This window comes from Semicossyphus pulcher, unplaced genomic scaffold (assembly GCF_022749685.1).
Source record: "Semicossyphus pulcher isolate SPU_LCO1_2020_fin unplaced genomic scaffold, fSemPul1.0.p SCAF_22, whole genome shotgun sequence".
Taxonomy (NCBI): domain Eukaryota; kingdom Metazoa; phylum Chordata; class Actinopteri; order Labriformes; family Labridae; genus Semicossyphus; species Semicossyphus pulcher.
In genome coordinates, this window is record NW_027211696.1 from 9,611,270 (window position 1) to 9,627,887 (window position 16,618).

Consider the following 16,618-nt stretch of genomic DNA (forward strand, 5'->3'; position numbering starts at 1 on the left):
TGTGTACAAAACTAATTTAAAAGAAATATATATGTAGTAGTTTCTGTAACATTCTGTACATTCTGTACATTTGAGATTAGGGATAGACCGATTATCACCCACCCACAGCACTGATTGGTTACACGCAGAGCCATGGCACAGGTAACAGCCAATCAGCAGTGAAAGCTGTGCATGCAGAGTGCTCACACAAACGGCGGAGAGGAGAAAAAGTTAATTTCTTTGCAAATTTTATTTAACTTTGTTTTATTTACTTAATAAAACTTCAGGAAGTTATTTATTTATTTATTAAAATGTTAACTTTATAAGAGATGCTGCTGACCCTGGGAACTCCCTGCGCTTTTTGTTTGTTTGTTTAATAAACATATGCTTAAAGGCATTTAAACAAAGTTAAGTGTTGGAGTTTGTATTATTCAAAATTTTGACGCCAATATTTTCACTTTTACTGCCAATGAATATCGGCTCCAAATATCGGTTATCTGCCTCCTTGACTACTAATAATCGGTATCGGTATCGGCCCTGAAAAAACCATATCGGTCTATCTCTATTTGAGATGTTTTTTACGTCGTGATTTGGTTTGAAGAGGTTTAAAAATCACCTGTTTGACACTTTGACGTCGGTGTTCAGACTCATACATGTGCAGCACGGTGGCCAGGAAACACAAAACCACAGAACTTCTTTTAGGTTGTATTTATTTTTTACATTTCATCTGTAGTGTCTCGATAGAGAGCAGAAGGAAAGAGTTTCACTCACACATAATGTCGTTTGAGCAGCAAGAAAAACATACAATCAAACAAGTGGGAAACAGACATCAACAGTATGTTATGTGCAGATATCCCAGCAGTACCAAACAGATTATACAACTACCATGTCTTTTTTTTCTACCACCACCCACTGGCTAAATATCTCTCTTGTAAACTGGTGGATGGCTTTAAGTTTTTAGTCTAGCCGACCGTTTCCAGGCTGGGGACACGTACAACACCTGTGCTAATCTCAAACAGAAACCTCTTCAGAAGATAAAAATGACCCATGCAAAGAATCCACTGTTCAAACACATACAGGGGATGTAGCACTAGATAGCCCCAAACTAAAGATTTGCTTCTGACGCGACATCAGAAAGATCTCCCAACCGAGGAGCTCAGGCTCCGACACATTCACCGTCTACCGTGTTTAAAATCCTCCCCGTCTCTCTTCTACGTGCAAACTTCCAAACTTCTCTCCGATCTCTGCCTCTGCGCCCCGACGGCTCGTAGCTGCCCTCCTGTCTCTTTTTCAATCCTGTAACATTAAACATGCTACTATTATATAAAAACTGCTCATTTCAGTACTTCCTCGCTCTCCGTTTTTTTTTAGATTAAATCCTCTAAAACTCCTTAAGTTAATGCCAGGTAAACATATGATCATAGATTGACATTAAAAGGAAGGAAATACTGAAAGAGGTGAGCAAATTGTGTTTTTATCTTTGAGATCAAGCTAAAAAGATTAAAAATAAAATATATTTGATAGGTCACAGCACGCAGGTGCAGCTGCTGATTTCTTTTTGTATTAAACTATAAAAAAAATGGCATTTTTTCCAACAGAAACTCTCCCCCCCGTTGTTCGATTACTTGTCGTACCGCTTGGTTTGTGTTTTTTCTGCTGCCTGTGCAGCTGAGCAGCAGCATCATTTGATAGGTGGAGTGGAGACCCTGCAGATGCTTTAATCCTGCAAATAAAGGAGTGATGGCTCGTGAGACCCGATTGGTTTCTTGAAAGAGTCCTTTCAGGTCGAGTCGTTCGGGTTTTCCTCGGAGTGTTCACATTAGTGCTCTGGTTTAAAGGTGGAGTGGTCACATGCTGCTCCTGGCTAAAGGTGCGTCACTGCTACAAAAGTGGGTAAAGAGTCAGCTCCAGTTTTTCTCCAGTTAGGTGAATCCTAGCTGGGAAACAAACTGATGTTTTTTTACGGTGTTGGGTGGAGTGTTTTTCAGATGAAGGTGGAGTCCATGGTGCTGGTGTCTTGCACGCTGTGAGCACGAGCTTCAAAAAGCTGCTTTATCAAGGCCGACTTCTCCTGCTCCAGCTGGGCGATCCGCTCGCTCCTCTCTGTCACCTCCTGAATGAACAGAAGAAACAAAGTGAGAGACTGAAGCGGCACAGACTGGTAAGTATTGGTTACTTGTAATGAAGTGTCTTGAACCTGTGTGAGGAGTCGGTTCTGGTCCTTCAGTCTCTGGATGGCCTGTGGAGGAGCTGGACCTGGAAGCTGGGAATTGGCTGAGAGCGCTGCTGTCGGAGCAGAGCTGGAAGGGAATGACTGCTGGGAAACAAAGAGGGACGTGTTAGAGGAATAAAGATGCACTTTTACATGTTACCATAGATGAAGCCAGAGGTTTTCCTTACTTCAGGTTTGAGATTGAATATTTATTTTGTTTCCTAAAACAGAGCTTAGCAATGATAACATTTTACAAGCAGCTCTGAGGCCACAGTTTGGCATAGTGCTTCTTAAAGCTAAATGCTATAAGCACACTAAAACGCCCCTAGTCCCAGTGCTTTGAAAACATGTATATACATGTTTATAGAGGTCGCTTACTTTAGCATTTTAGCATGCTAATATTTGCCGATTAGCACCAACAAAAAGTACAGCTAAAGTAATGTTGGTATTCTGTGAAAAAGGTAGAAGAAAAATTTAAGTTTGACTTTATGATTGCACTTGTTAATGATAATTAATTTATTAGTTTTAAAGACAATTCAATCAAAAAGAAAGATGTGAAACTCATGATGGAGTTAGAGAAAGGTCAGGGGTTCAGAGAGGTCAGTACTGTGATGGACACGTCCCTTGAACCAGGCTGTAAGTACAGCTAACAATCACCAGGTGTCATACATTTACACTAATTAGCTGCACAACAAAAGCTGGCACCCTGAGAATCACTTCACATTTTGATACAATCACATACGCATACTGTTGGTATTTAAGGTATTTTTGTGTACTTTTATTTTTAACATTAAAGAGGGGGTATTATGTTGTTTTACATTTTAAGACATATATGTAATGTTACAATGTTGGATGTCCAGACAAAACGTGGGTGAAGTTTCACACAGTTTTTTCTACAGGCTGCACTTTGTGACATCACAAAGATGGCCAATCAGAAGAAATGGGCTTGTAGGGGTGGGGTTTCTTAAAGGGACAGAGCTGACTGAGTCGTTTCAGGCAGAGGCTGTATGAGGGCCTGCACAGAGCACCAGTGTGAGAACAATGAGGAGTTTGTTTTACTGTAAATTATGCTAAGCTACGCCACAGGTATCACAGAGTGAAATATGAAGCTCGAATTAGCATTTAAGCGAGTGAATTTCCCAATAATAAGAGGGCGGTCAACTCGCCAACCAACAGGTTCTTGCATCAGTGTCCTTAGAGGAGTCTGACATCACAGTTTAAACTGTGCGAGACATTAAAAAACATTTGACTAATCTCGATCCTGGTTCCTAGAATCACATAAAAAAGCAGAAGTCAACGTGCAGGTCACACTCACCATCCCAGAGCAGGAAATGAGGTCATTAAGGCAGCGGTTGACTTCTTGCAGCTTGGGTATCAAAACATTCATTCGACTCTGACTGGCCTCTGTGAAGAAATCCTGAGAGGAGAGAAGATACAAGACAACAATTATAAATACCTGCTTCATCCGGTTTCCAGTTACAACAATTCCCACAATGCATTTCTCAGAGTGACACTGAACTGAAGGCTTTTAAGAATTTGAAAAGTCATTCGGACGACTGGGGCACAAACAGCTCTACACTTGTTAAAATAATGTTTCCATGACAGCATATGAACTATTTTTTCTCTCTTTGTTTTATATGAATTAATTAAAAATTTTCACTCATATTAGACAACAACATTAATGAAATATTGTCTATATTAGCCAGTGATATAATCAAAAACATATGACAAGAAGCATCGACAATACTCTTTAACAGTGCTTTCTTTAACTGACCGTGCAGTGTGAGCTCTGGCCGACCTGCCGCTGTCTCTCTGTGACATTGTGGATTTGGCCCTGGTACCAGTCGCGGGCCCGCTCCACCACCTCCAGGCCCGCCAGCAGAGAGTCCTTCTCCTGCTCCAGCTCTTTCATTTGCTTCAACTGCGCGAGTGGAAAGTTAGAAAGCAGGGGATGTTGTCGGAGGGTGAAAAGAGGGGGACAGGAAAAGGGGAGGAAAAAAAAGTCACTTTCTGATCTCACAAAGTGGAACATTTATTCAGCATATTTCCCATCGCCGAGAGAGCTTCCTGATCGCTGCTCAGATGAAACCTCATGATTGATTTAAGCCCGCGGGGTAGAAAAAGTCCCGTCTTTTCTCATGGGCATCTGCAGAAAACTCTTTTGTGCCGGCGGAGACAATGGCGCCACACCAATTGTGCGGGACTCTCTCCCATCCTGAACAATGTTTAGAGGAGCAATCAGCCCAGGGTCATGGCAACCGCACAGCAACCTAAGAATGGGGTAAACAGCAGACCCACTTCAACTATGGTGTGTGTGTGTGTGAAAGAGAAAGAGGGAGTGTGTGTGTGCGCCACAGTAAGGCTGCATTGAGTTGTGCTGACCAGGCTGTCCATGCAGCCACAGTCAGGCCTCATTGCTGGCATTCAGCCACCTGGTGTGTCATCTTTCTATCCAGCCATCGCTCCATCCCTGCGTCCCCCCCTGTGTGGCTCAGTGCATTCCTCTGATCATCGCTCATCACTGCTGTTTCAAACGCACTCATAAACAGGGGCATGTGCGGCTGAAGGAAACTAACAGCCCTGTTTAACATATTTGTGCTCCTTCCAAAAGTACACACAGAGGAGGAGATGAGGAGGAGGGGGTTTTTTGGGGGGAGTAGCGTCCGTGTTTAGAATAAAGCATGACCCGGTGTCAGGCTGCATGAATGCGTGGTGGTCCGCAGGCAGGACAACACGCTGTTCGGGGAGCAAAGAGGAGGAACAGAAAGGGAGAGAGAGAGAGAGTGGAGGAAGAGTTGCACATGTATGTTTGTGTGGCGGCTGAATGAGCTCGCATGAATACACACAACGGTGCACATACAATAACATGACACAAGCTGTTTCGCTACAAATACAATGACAACATAAGGTCCTTTCAAAGTGCTCGTACAAAGCGGCGTGAAGCAGCAGCTCAATAAGTAAAACTCCCTGAAACAAGGAGCGTTCAAGACGACACCTAACTCCTTATACACACATTTATCTGTTGACTGTTCCTCTCATTAGTCGATTCATTGTTTGGTTTTAAAGTTGTGGAAAAATTGTGAGCAATCAGAAGGTTCCAGAGTCCGACACCATGGCTTGAAAGTTTTTCTTTTGTCATTTCAACAGCACGAAACCCAAAAATATTACATTTTGCATCGTTTCAAAAAGGGGGACAAAAAAGTAGACCCATAAAATTAGATTTACATCAAAGATTTCTGCCTGATCAACGACTTTAAATGCTGTTTTTTCGATTATTTTCTGTCAATTGAATGACTTATTTCAGCGCTAACCAAAACTGAAGATCTGCAGCAGGTTAGAAAGAAACAAAAAGTCCGTAAAAGCAAAGATATTTTTTCTTTTTGATCTCTTTTTAAAGTGTTTTAAAAGACAAAAAAACGCAGGTTAAGTTCTTTAAATTGCTTCTCTTGCCAAACCATTCTTAAAAACTTAATATATATTAAACTTACAGTGATATTTAACAGAATGGAGAAGTAAATCCTCACTTTAGAGGAACTGTCAGCAGGAAAAAAGTTACTCTTTTATTCGATAAACAACTTGAAACTTTGCTGTCAACAATTAATCCACCACTCATCTCAACACTTGCAGGTTAGAACCAACAAGCAAGCCCTACAGTCCTCTAAATAAAACATCAACATCTTTAAATCCCGAAATACGTCCTGAACAACCCTCTCTCCCTGTCCTCGCCTCCCTGTCGTCCACTCACCCAGAGGAAAAAGTGCAGCGCCTTGCTGCTGTAGAGGCTGCTGCTGAGGGGGATGAAGACGGTCGTGTACGCGGCCCACACAGCCGTCCAGGCTGGGCCGGGCCGCCCGAGAGAGTCCTCTACTTCCACCAGGCCCCTGGGCCCGACCCGGCTCACTACCATCAGGGCAGCACCGGGCCAAGTCGGCCTGGGTGGGAGGGCCGCGGGGGGGGGAAAGGGGGGAGGAGGGAGGGAGGGAGGGGGGAGTCGGTCAGTCACCCTCTCCAGACACGGGGGAAAGGAGACGGAGACGGCGACAGACGGGGAGAGAAAGAGGGAGAGGAGGCGAGCCGGAGAGAGTGAGAAATGGTGAAGGCAGGGGGAGAGACGGAGAGTGAAGGGAGGCATGAGCTCCGGAGTGGAGGGTGGGAGGGGCAGAGCGAGGGGGCCGAGGGATGGGAGGGGAATGTGGGGGCCAATGGAAGGTGAAAGGGAGAGGAGGCTGTGCTTCAACTGTTTACTTTTCCATGAGGGTGAAATATTTTACAGATATTTCTTTGAAAGACGCGACGACTGTTTTCACCTTTAACACAAAGAATACTTCAAGTTTACCTCCTTTTACTGATCCTCAGCTTTCCTATCCAACTCAACACAACCTTTTACTCAGCACAGAAACTACATCTTACTATGTTATGTGTGATGTTACAGGATACATATCTTTAAGGTTCTAGCTAAAGTAGAGACTTTGTATGTCACTGAATAATCAGCCAGTGTAAGAAATACTATGTTTTGTCCAAACAACTGTCCAAAAGTCCAAATAGTTTAATTTATTATCATAAAAGAGGAAGAAAAGCAGCAAATCTTCACCAGAAATGTTCGGCTCCTTTTCCTGAAAATGATTACTCTATCAATTGATTGTCATTCTGATTTTTTTTTTTCTGTCAAATGACCTAAAGTTTTGTGCATACTCTCAACTTCAACTAGAGATAGACCGATATGGTTTTTTCAGGGCCGATACCGATTATTAGTAGTCAAGGAGGCCGATAACCGATATTTGAAGCCGATATTCATTTGCAGTAAAAGTGAAAATATTGGCGTCAAAATTTTGAATAATACAAACTCCAACACTTAACTTTGTTTAAATGCCTTTAAGCATATGCATCAGAGCCAAAATAACAGCTTTAAATTGATCTCTTATCGGCCGTTGGATTAAAAATTAATAAATAAATAAATAAAATAGAATAGGCCGATGCCGATATGTGTCAAAATGCCGAATATCGGCGCCGATAATTGCCCCAGCCGATAATCGGTCTATCCCTAACTTCAACCATCAAACATCATAACATCAACCACCTGACTAATGAGATTAAAGATTCATTATTCTAAAACAACAGGAGGAAATGATGATTCACACTCAGACTAGTCACAGTAAAAGAGCCCACTCCTTATCTAGTCTTGTGACCACTCAAAGCACTTTTACACGACATGCAAAGCCACAGTTGGCACCGGGGGCAATTTGGGGTTCAGTTTCGTGCCTAAGGAGACTTGGACATCTGACTGTAGCAGTCAGGGGTCGATACCCCAACCTTCCGATTAAAAGCCAGCCGACTGCAGCACTGAGCCACAGCTGCTGTAAGGTAATTGGCTGGTTTCCAATCTGCATAAACATCTTCGCTTCGGGCACTGGTTTAGCTCAGTTGGTGGAGCGGGCGCTCCATGTACAGTCCTCGATGCACTGATCGCAGGCTCGACTCCCAGTCTGTCGATCATTTGGTGCATGTCACCCCACACTCTCTTCTCCCCACCTTTCCTGTCTCTCTTCAGCTGTCCTATAAATAAAGGCAAATCAGCCACTCATTACTGAGTTTGGTGTCTTTTTTTTTTTTTACATATTTCAACCAGGAATGGTCAGGTTTATTAGGTTTGCAGGGACTTGTGGTTTCACCTGTGATGACCACATAAGCTACAAGTACTTTTAAATATTGGGTAAGACTCCCTTAAAGAGAGCAGGGTGCATTCATAGAAGCTGGATTTGGGAGGATCCAAAGCAGGCACACGCATCATTTGAAGCGACCTATGACCTGGTTTGTTGTTGTTGAACTCCCAGACATCCAGAAATGTTCCTCACCCAAACACGACTGTGGCCCAGGCGTGGCACCTTTTTTTAAAAACCCTTAAGACACCTTGTGGAGACTGTTTGAGTGTTTGTGTGTGTACCAACCATTCCATAATCCACGCCGTTGGATATGGTGTGCCGCCTCTGCTCTTCCCGACTCCGCCCGTGTCGCCTGGAGCCGCCTGTAAATCCTGTTGCAGATTCGCTCTGAGATCTCGGTAAACCGGATTTCACAACACCACCTAAACAAATGTGAAACAGAGCGATGGAGTCAATTTCAACACGACACTGTAGTGTGGAATGCACTACAGCATTACTGGTTGTACTATAGCGAAAAACATCTTTATAATCCTTTATGGAAAACATTTACAAGAAGACCAATTTAAGGATTTTGGATATTAAAAGTGCTCAGATATTTGTTGTGGAATAAAACACCAGTCTGACCACTGTGTGCGGCTTTAACAGCTCTGTTACTGTACAAGTAAATCCAGTGTAAAAGACAGTTTTCACAGTAGGCATGCAGTGACACATAGATATTTTCTTTTCTTTCCTCTAATAGGAGGGGAACACCCAAACTGTCAAATCACATTATCCTTAAAAGGGAGCATGTGCCAAGTTTGCAAGCGAGGTATTTAATCCAGGTGCTTGTCAGGGAGTCGGACTTGGCACAAGCGTTCAATGTCAATCGACAAGAGTAAAAGCAGCTCTCCAAAAAGACTTTTACCGGTCTATAATGTAAAATGAATGCATTGTTTTCTTGCCTTCTAAATTAACCACAGGTGTAGAAAATGTAAGAGTAGTTTCATCAAAATGTCTCCACATGTGTAGACAAAAAGAGAAACTACAGGAAAGACATGAACTGCACATGAACATGCATTTGGGTTGCGGGTGTACGCCACAGGAGGGAGCTGCTCCCTGCAAAAGTGTGTGGTGCACACTGAACTCAACACAGACGCATAATAAATGTAGGAAATACATATGAAATCTAACAGGTCTGTAATTACTGTCTGTTTAATGTGCAAGCAAACATCCTCCTGTGTTTGGTCGCTTAAATGAAGACGGGTTCAGTGTAGCAGAAGCGTAGGAGCTCAGACGTACAGTAGAGATAACATCAAACATCTCGATCATACTTGGATTACTTCCAGAAACCTAAAGCAGGTGTAATCTGAGACATGCGTGCGTGAGATACAGAAATTATAGTGGGTGTTAAATGCCACTTTCTGGTGTTTTTGGCAGTTTCCCAAAAGATGGGATGATTGACTTGTGATCAGATAAAAGGCAGAGAACAGGGGAGTGTTTTTGCAGAAAAGTCAGACTTGAGTTTGACACTGTTAAGCGGGTATTTATTGACCTTTCATGACACTTTCAGTTGAAAAAAAACATAGATCCTGTGATATGATGGAAAGCTCCACAGCCGATTCCTGCTCTGCCCTGCTCTGATTACAAACATGGAAAAGTGCTTCCACGCTCTCTGAAGTGAGTGTTATCTCAGCTGTGTTTTTCCATCGTATCGCCCTCATAACAACTGAGGCGTGCTATCATGATAAGATTTTTAGTGTTAAGTGCACATCACTACTGGGACTTTGCAGCGATGGGTAGGATTTCATCAGTCGTGTTTCAGTGCGCCCCGGCCTGTCCGTTGTAATCTGGTTTATCCGGCAGGGTTTGGCTGCGTGTGAGAGATTACAGAGCGGACACGTCGGATGGCCAAAAGTATGTGGACGCAATATTACACACTTCTGATTTGAACTATAAAGCAACATCAATATGCGCCAATCTTAGGGGAAACTTAGAAGCTCTCATTCAGTCACTAGAGCAAGTGATGCTGGGCGATTCATCCAAAACAACAACGCGCAAAAGCCAACAACAATCCTGACTCCTACACTGGCCGACGATTAAATAAATGTTTGATAAACACTGAACAGGCTTAAACGCACACGTTATGGTCTGCTACTTATAGTGCTAAATATATATGAATACAATAAAACTAGAATTTAATAGAGATAGACCGATATGTTTTTTTCAGGACCGCTACCGCTACCGATTATTAGTAGTCAAGGAGGCCGATAACCGATATTTGGAGCCGATATTCATTTGCAGTAAAAGTGAAAATATTGGCGTCAAAATTTTGAATAATACAAACTCCAACACTTAACTTTGTTTAAATGCCTTTAAGCATATGTTTATTAAACAAACAAACAAAAAGCACAGGGAGTTCCCAGGGTCAGCAGCATCTCTTATAAAGTTAACTGAAAATGTAAATAAATAAATAAATAACTTCCTGAAGTTTTATTAAGTAAATAAAACAAAGTTAAATAAAATTTGCAAAGAAATGAACTTTTTCTCCTCTCCGCCGTGTGTGTGAGCACTCAAAAAAACAAATCAGATGCCGATATGCGTCAAAATGCCGAATATCGGCGCCGATAATCGGCCCGCCTGATAATCGGTCTATCCCTAGAAAAAATCCCCAAAAGGCTCCAACAACACAAACAGGTGAAGTTAAGTTCAGTGACTGTGTGTCTGTGTTGACGTCTAGCAGACAGCAAGTAGTATCCACCTGTCAATCAAGTGAGCAGGCCCCTATGATTTAAGGCTTAATATAATTAAAATGAGTGTGTTCACCCCCAGTACACTTTTATCTTAAATAGTAAAATTAGCTATTTATAACAAAACTGTTTTTGTACCAGGCTGTAAACATGTTTATTCCTGCTGTACAAATTGGCATTTTCCCATCTGCTGTAATGTTATTTCTTGTTTTCTGGAGCCAGCCTCAAGTGGCCACTCGAGGAACTGCAGTGTTTCGCACTTCCGCATTGACTTAATTTTTCCACACTGAAGGTTGCCGCTTGGCATAAATATAATTTCAAATTTTTTTCACTTCTATTCTAAAGTTGACAAATTGCAAATTTGATATGAGCCTTTATTATTCAGATTATATGTTTTTTTTCTTGTTTAGATTGCGCAAAAAGGCAGTGGTGGAGTGAAAAATATCATGATCCTAGTTTCAATTTGATGACTGATTGAATTAAAAAGTCAGTCAAAATTGTTCAACCCATATATCATAAAGAATTATCATCTGTTCATCTATTAATCTCTCTAACTGAACAGAAAAAATTTACTGCGTTCAAGTGGTGTAAGAAGTGAAAGGCCCCGAGGGCTCTACAGAGAGCATGTGAGAGTGTCACTCTTATAGCTCCAGACAGGCCTGGCTGTACTGAGATCATGTAAGCTCGGACGGACTCTCGCTGAATGAGTGTGAGAGTGTATGAAAGAGCGCCCGTTCGATTGTGAGAGGAGGAAGAACAAGACTGAGTTTGTATGAGAGCGAGAGGCTGTATGTATGAACAAGATAATGAGCAGGCAAACTGGGACTTTTTCCATGCATCCAGTCAGAGGGGGCCACAGCAGGGTGCTCCCTCCACGAGGCAGACCCTCAGCAAAGATACATTTCTGCAGGAATTGCTGACACGACCTCTGACCTGACCTGGGGTTAACAACGGCAATTATTCCACTAAGTGCCCATCACTGCATCAGAGACCCTTAAACACGGCCTGTTTAAGCTGTGACATAACAATAGTGTCGAGAGTCAGAAAAAGACTTCATTTTAAAGTTACTATTTTTTTCCTCTGGATGACAAACCCTTACATGCAAGCACTCTGCAGACATTGTGCACTTGCACTATACGGATCACTGCATTTAACTCCATCCGAATATGAAATCGAAGCTGGCAAGACTGCAGTGGACATATCAGCTCAGTTATGCATGCAATCATTGAATTGCTCATTAGATTTAAGTGTCCCCTGTTCAGGGAAGTAGCAGCTCTACTTCTGATTTATGCACTTATTTAGTTGTCCAGATGTATATTCATAAACATAAAGTTATTTAATTATATGTCTTATGTCTTTTAAGTGCCCCAGCAATTGATGATCAAGCTTTCCAGATGTGGAGATTTGTTGATTTTCTGTTTTATAAGTGCAAATTCAATGTTTGTATTTACATTTGGACTGTTGGTCAGAAAAAATAAGCAACTTAAGTACCTTATCTTTGGCTCTGTGAAAGTTGATGGGTATTTTCATCTTTTATTAACATCTTAAGTTGTGAGATGCAGATGCAACTTTTACTTTCCTCAAACACCCCACACACTCACATGCACAGACATGGGGTTTATTTACATCTATGGCTCCACTTACTTGTTCCCTGGATCTGTGGTGACTCCAGAGCGAGCGACTCAATGGACCGAACCCGGCTCTGTTGGGGCTGTGCTGGTTTGGTGGTCTGGGACGGTTCAGCCCGATAACACCCCCCTCCAGGAGCTCCAGGATTCCTCTCCAAACTCCGCCCGGACCTCTCGTATCCCGCGCTGTACTGCGTCGGTCCACACGCGGGGAACCCGTGCCCCTCCTCCGGTCTGCCCCTGCTCTGTAGTGAGGTCGCCCGGAGCTGCTGATGCTGCTGCTGGGTGTTCGTCACGTTGCTCGGCCCCAGCGGTCGGACCTTATTCTCCACCCGGGTCCCGACACTACATGTGGACAGCGGGGCGGGTTTGTGGTGCTGCTTCGGTGCCTGCTGCGGGTGCACGGCGGCCTGGGCTTTGAAGTGTTGGCTGTTCTCCGGGTTGAGCATGGAGTACCGCAGTCCCGCAACAAACCGCTCAAAGGTGAGGCAGCCATGCGGTGGGGTGACCCTCCTCAGGCAGCCCAGCACCCCTCCGGGCAGGTCCCGTGTGTCTGCGCCCTGCCAGCGGCTCTCTATCTCCGAGATGTGGACATAGCCTCGTCCGGCGTCATCCAAAATGTCAAACAGGGTCCTCAGGCTGTGAAGGAAGGCTTTAGGCAGGCCATCTGTTGAATACTCCGTCTCTTTTGGCTGCATTTTGACAGTTTTAAAGCCCTCCGTTTTGCCCTGGTTGAACACTTCTTTTCTCGGTCCAACTCTGCCGTAAATCGCCGACGTCCCGTTCAGTTTGCAGCCCTGGTCAGTCGCTATCAAAGCCATGAATGTGCCGATAATCTCCGTTTACTAATCAATCAAAAACACGCCAAAACAAGTTGGCCAACTTTATGTAAGTACAAAGCGGAGCATACAGAATAACAGAATCAGTGTACACTTACTGAGCAGTAAAATTTAAATCCTTGAACAAATATTTAGCCTGAAATACTCCTAATATTCCACAATTTTCAGAGTCTACCTTCCCACCGAAACTCCGCTGCTCTGTGATCCATACTTTCCTTTTTCTGCCGAGGACCGCCCTTCAAACGGCTGTGCGCGAGCGTTCCGAGACCAGCCATTGGCTGCTGTGCGCACGAGCTCTGCGCTCATTGGCTCCGGCCTGAGGCTCAAGTTTGATTTGTGCTTTTGTTATTACTAACGCTGAGACGTTATTCATAAAGGCTGGATATTATTCCTCCCCTCCACATAATGGGAACGAGCTGGGTAAACTATCGGCTTACAGCCCCACACACAGAGACATCATGGGGAACAGAATCCTATTGTTTTAGATAATTAAATTATCTTTAACTTTTCACTCAGACATAGCTATAGAAAGGCGATGTATATGGGTAAACATGCATTTATGTCTACATGTCTCAGAATGTACCTTTATTGTTAACTGAGGGATGTAACCCCTTAAAGTAACCATCACTGTCATTGTTTCTAATATGACAAATAAACTGGAATCGTTATACTGTATAATATTATATATTAGATGATATATAATGATGTATAATGATACAAAAGTTGACTTCAAAGCATATACAGTGTTTGGGCATACTTTGCAATGTAGTCTTGTATGCAACAATATATATGAACTAATAGTGATATTATTGTGAAGCTGTGGTGTTTATTACAATATAATGCACTGCCTGAAAATGGATATTGCTTTATATGTGTTACATGTTCGTGTTATGGGGGTTTGCTTCCTTCATTGTGTGTTAGCTTTCTCTGGCTATTCATGGCAGCTATATCAAATATACCGCAAAATCAGATGACAATTTTATGAAGTTGAAATTATGTTTTATAGAAAATTGTAAATCTTGTTAATTGTTTTACATACATACTTGGCTTTAAGATTATTTTTCATTATCTTATACTTGGATTTGGATTTTTTTTCCTCCTATTCCACTGTCTTTTATGCATTTTTCAAGATAAAGCCAAAGAATCAGCCAAAGTTATTCTTTACACAATAGCCCTAAAACCAAGAATTTCCCTTAGAAAACCTAAGGGACTATCTAATCTCATTTTAAATGAGGTCACTATCAAGTGACAGCAATAGCAACTACTAATCCAATCTCAATAGACTGTTAACTGTGTTTCCCCCTCCCTCAAAAGACCCTTTCATCATGCATCAGCTTTAATATTACGTAATGTGATGTATGTCACATCACGACCATTTCAGGGACACTTCTTCTGTCTCTCTTTTCTCCAGCGATGATTCACTTAGAGAAACTCTCCGCCCTTGCACAGACCCATGTTTATCTCTGACCTGCCCAGACTTGAACTGTTATCCCAAACGCTTGTGTAGTGATTTGTGTTGAAGATACTGTCACACTGTCACAAAGGACTGCCAGTAATTTAGACATTACCTAATGCGTGCTGTTATTTCCCTTGTCAGACCAGACACTGAATCACATATTTTCCTTATTATGTGTACAAAATATACTCTAGATTATTCTTTGCTGAGGCTGAAAGGTAGGACACATAATCAATAAATCCCCTCACAACAAACATATGCACTCCCCCTCCCTCTGACAGTCAATCACACACCAGTTGTCCTTGTTAACACAGTAATTTGTGGGAATTGATTATGACTCCAGGCTGAATTAGATCAGCTGTTCAAATACACAATAAACGTGATATATACAGGAATAGATTTAGATCTTTTTCCAGTGTAGAGCTGATATGAAAATGCTGTAAATTGCATTTTTGGGGCCTTTTTCTGACTTGAGATTCAGGCTTGATTGTTATATAACTGAAGAAAAATAGGAAGTGAAAGAAAGAGGAGAAAGAGACGCGCATTGTCCAGTTGCAGCTCAGCTCGCTCGACTCACAGGGTCAGACAAACGAGCGCTCATTCCTGCTCTGTTCATCTCGCTTTTCTCATGTTGTCACGCACATGCACTGCACAAACACACGCACACACACACACACACACACACACACACACACACACAGTGTGTAAAGCATGCCAGTGGATGCCAAGCCACACCACTTTTTTTTTTTAGTTACTGGACATGTACAGATCCTCAGTCTGTCCTCTCATGTCACCCACACCCACACACTGTCTCATCCCTCATTATCTCCTGTTTGTTCCTCCAAGTCTTTGCCTTCAGCAGCATCAGTGTGCATGTGACAAAGGATTTGAGAGCTTATTCGATTCATGAAGCTTTTTTTCTTCTCTGGACGGGAGAGAATTCAAAACCTTTAAATCTTCGAGGTGTAAAATCAGATTAGAATTACAGTGGGAGGACGAGAGCGACAGGAAGCAAGCGAGGGGGTGGATTCAGGTTGCACAAAAATGGAGACAGAAGAAAAGAGCTTTAAACCGAAGCCAAAATCTCTTATTCAAATTTTCTTTACTATGAGCGTCACCAATCCAGGCGTTTTTCTTTAAAGAGCAGTGTAAAAATGCGATCCCATGTGAGCTTGTGTTTTAGCTCTCGGAATTATTGGATTTTCTGCTGCTTGATCTCCATACCTGGACTTTGGCCGCTTCATCACTCGAGGTGTTAAAGCATGAATGAAAGGCTCTATTGTTTAAACAGCGTGCTCTGCACGGTGTGCTAAATCTTTCTGTAATGCCGTATTGCACAAACTAGATCAGCTGTGCAAATAAACTGAAGTAACGGTTTGGAATGTGGCTAAATATAACTCTGTTTTTCATTTATGGACATTTTAAGCAACATAAAATAATCTGTATCAAAATATCATCAGACGTCTGCACATATTTAGTCCAAATTTTAAAATGAAAGATTTTGACATTTGTGGCACAGATTATGTACACAGCTCTTCAGGATCAAGACAGAGACATTGAACTAACGCTGGGGCAGATGTTGCACCTGGAGAAGCTCATATTTTATGTACTTTATGTTTTTTAAATAAAAAATGGTCATCCCTTTAAATCTGGATGCTTTCCAAGTAGGGTGGGACAAAATATCGATACAGGAATACATCGTCGCCCTGACTCGTGCAATACATTTATAGCTAGGCTAGATTTCCCTCAACTCATCGCATTACTACTATATGACTCCTCATGGTGGCGCTTATGACATGAATAAGGGTAAAGTGATGTATCATTATATGATTGTCATGAAATACATCATTGCAGAATCGCGATATTATCGTTATATATATTGTTAGTTACTAGGGATGCACGATATTGGATTTTTTGCCGATATCCGATATGCCGATATTTTACAACTCATTTAGCCGATTACTGATACCAATATTTTTTTCCCGCACACCTAATTGCAGAGATCATCAACTCTCTTCTGTATTGGAATTATCGTGCAGTATAATGGTGATACTCTTATCACATTTGTTACAACGGTCGGGGTGACGGGTCTTGAGATGGTTAATCAAGTTTGTAGTG

At 42.4% G+C, this 16,618-nt stretch overlaps 1 protein-coding gene across 2 annotated transcripts; it reads right to left on the bottom strand.

The window, feature by feature from the left end:
* Nucleotides 1–672: 672 nt before the first annotated feature.
* sapcd2 (suppressor APC domain containing 2) lies at nt 673–13,232 on the bottom strand. Of its 2 annotated transcripts, none has more exons than XM_069673944.1 (6): nt 12,222–13,232; nt 8,137–8,273; nt 3,966–4,112; nt 3,507–3,608; nt 2,177–2,293; nt 673–2,092 (listed from the first exon to the last, which is right to left on the bottom strand). In XM_069673944.1, exons 1-6 carry the CDS (start codon nt 13,024–13,026, stop codon nt 1,964–1,966), a joined length of 1,437 nt encoding a protein of 478 aa, XP_069530045.1. In that variant the 5' UTR covers nt 13,027–13,232; the 3' UTR covers nt 673–1,963. The 2 variants fall into 2 exon arrangements, with proteins under 2 accessions (XP_069530045.1, XP_069530044.1); XM_069673943.1 differs by having other exon boundaries at nt 2,177–2,296.
* Nucleotides 13,233–16,618: the final 3,386 nt, after the last annotated feature.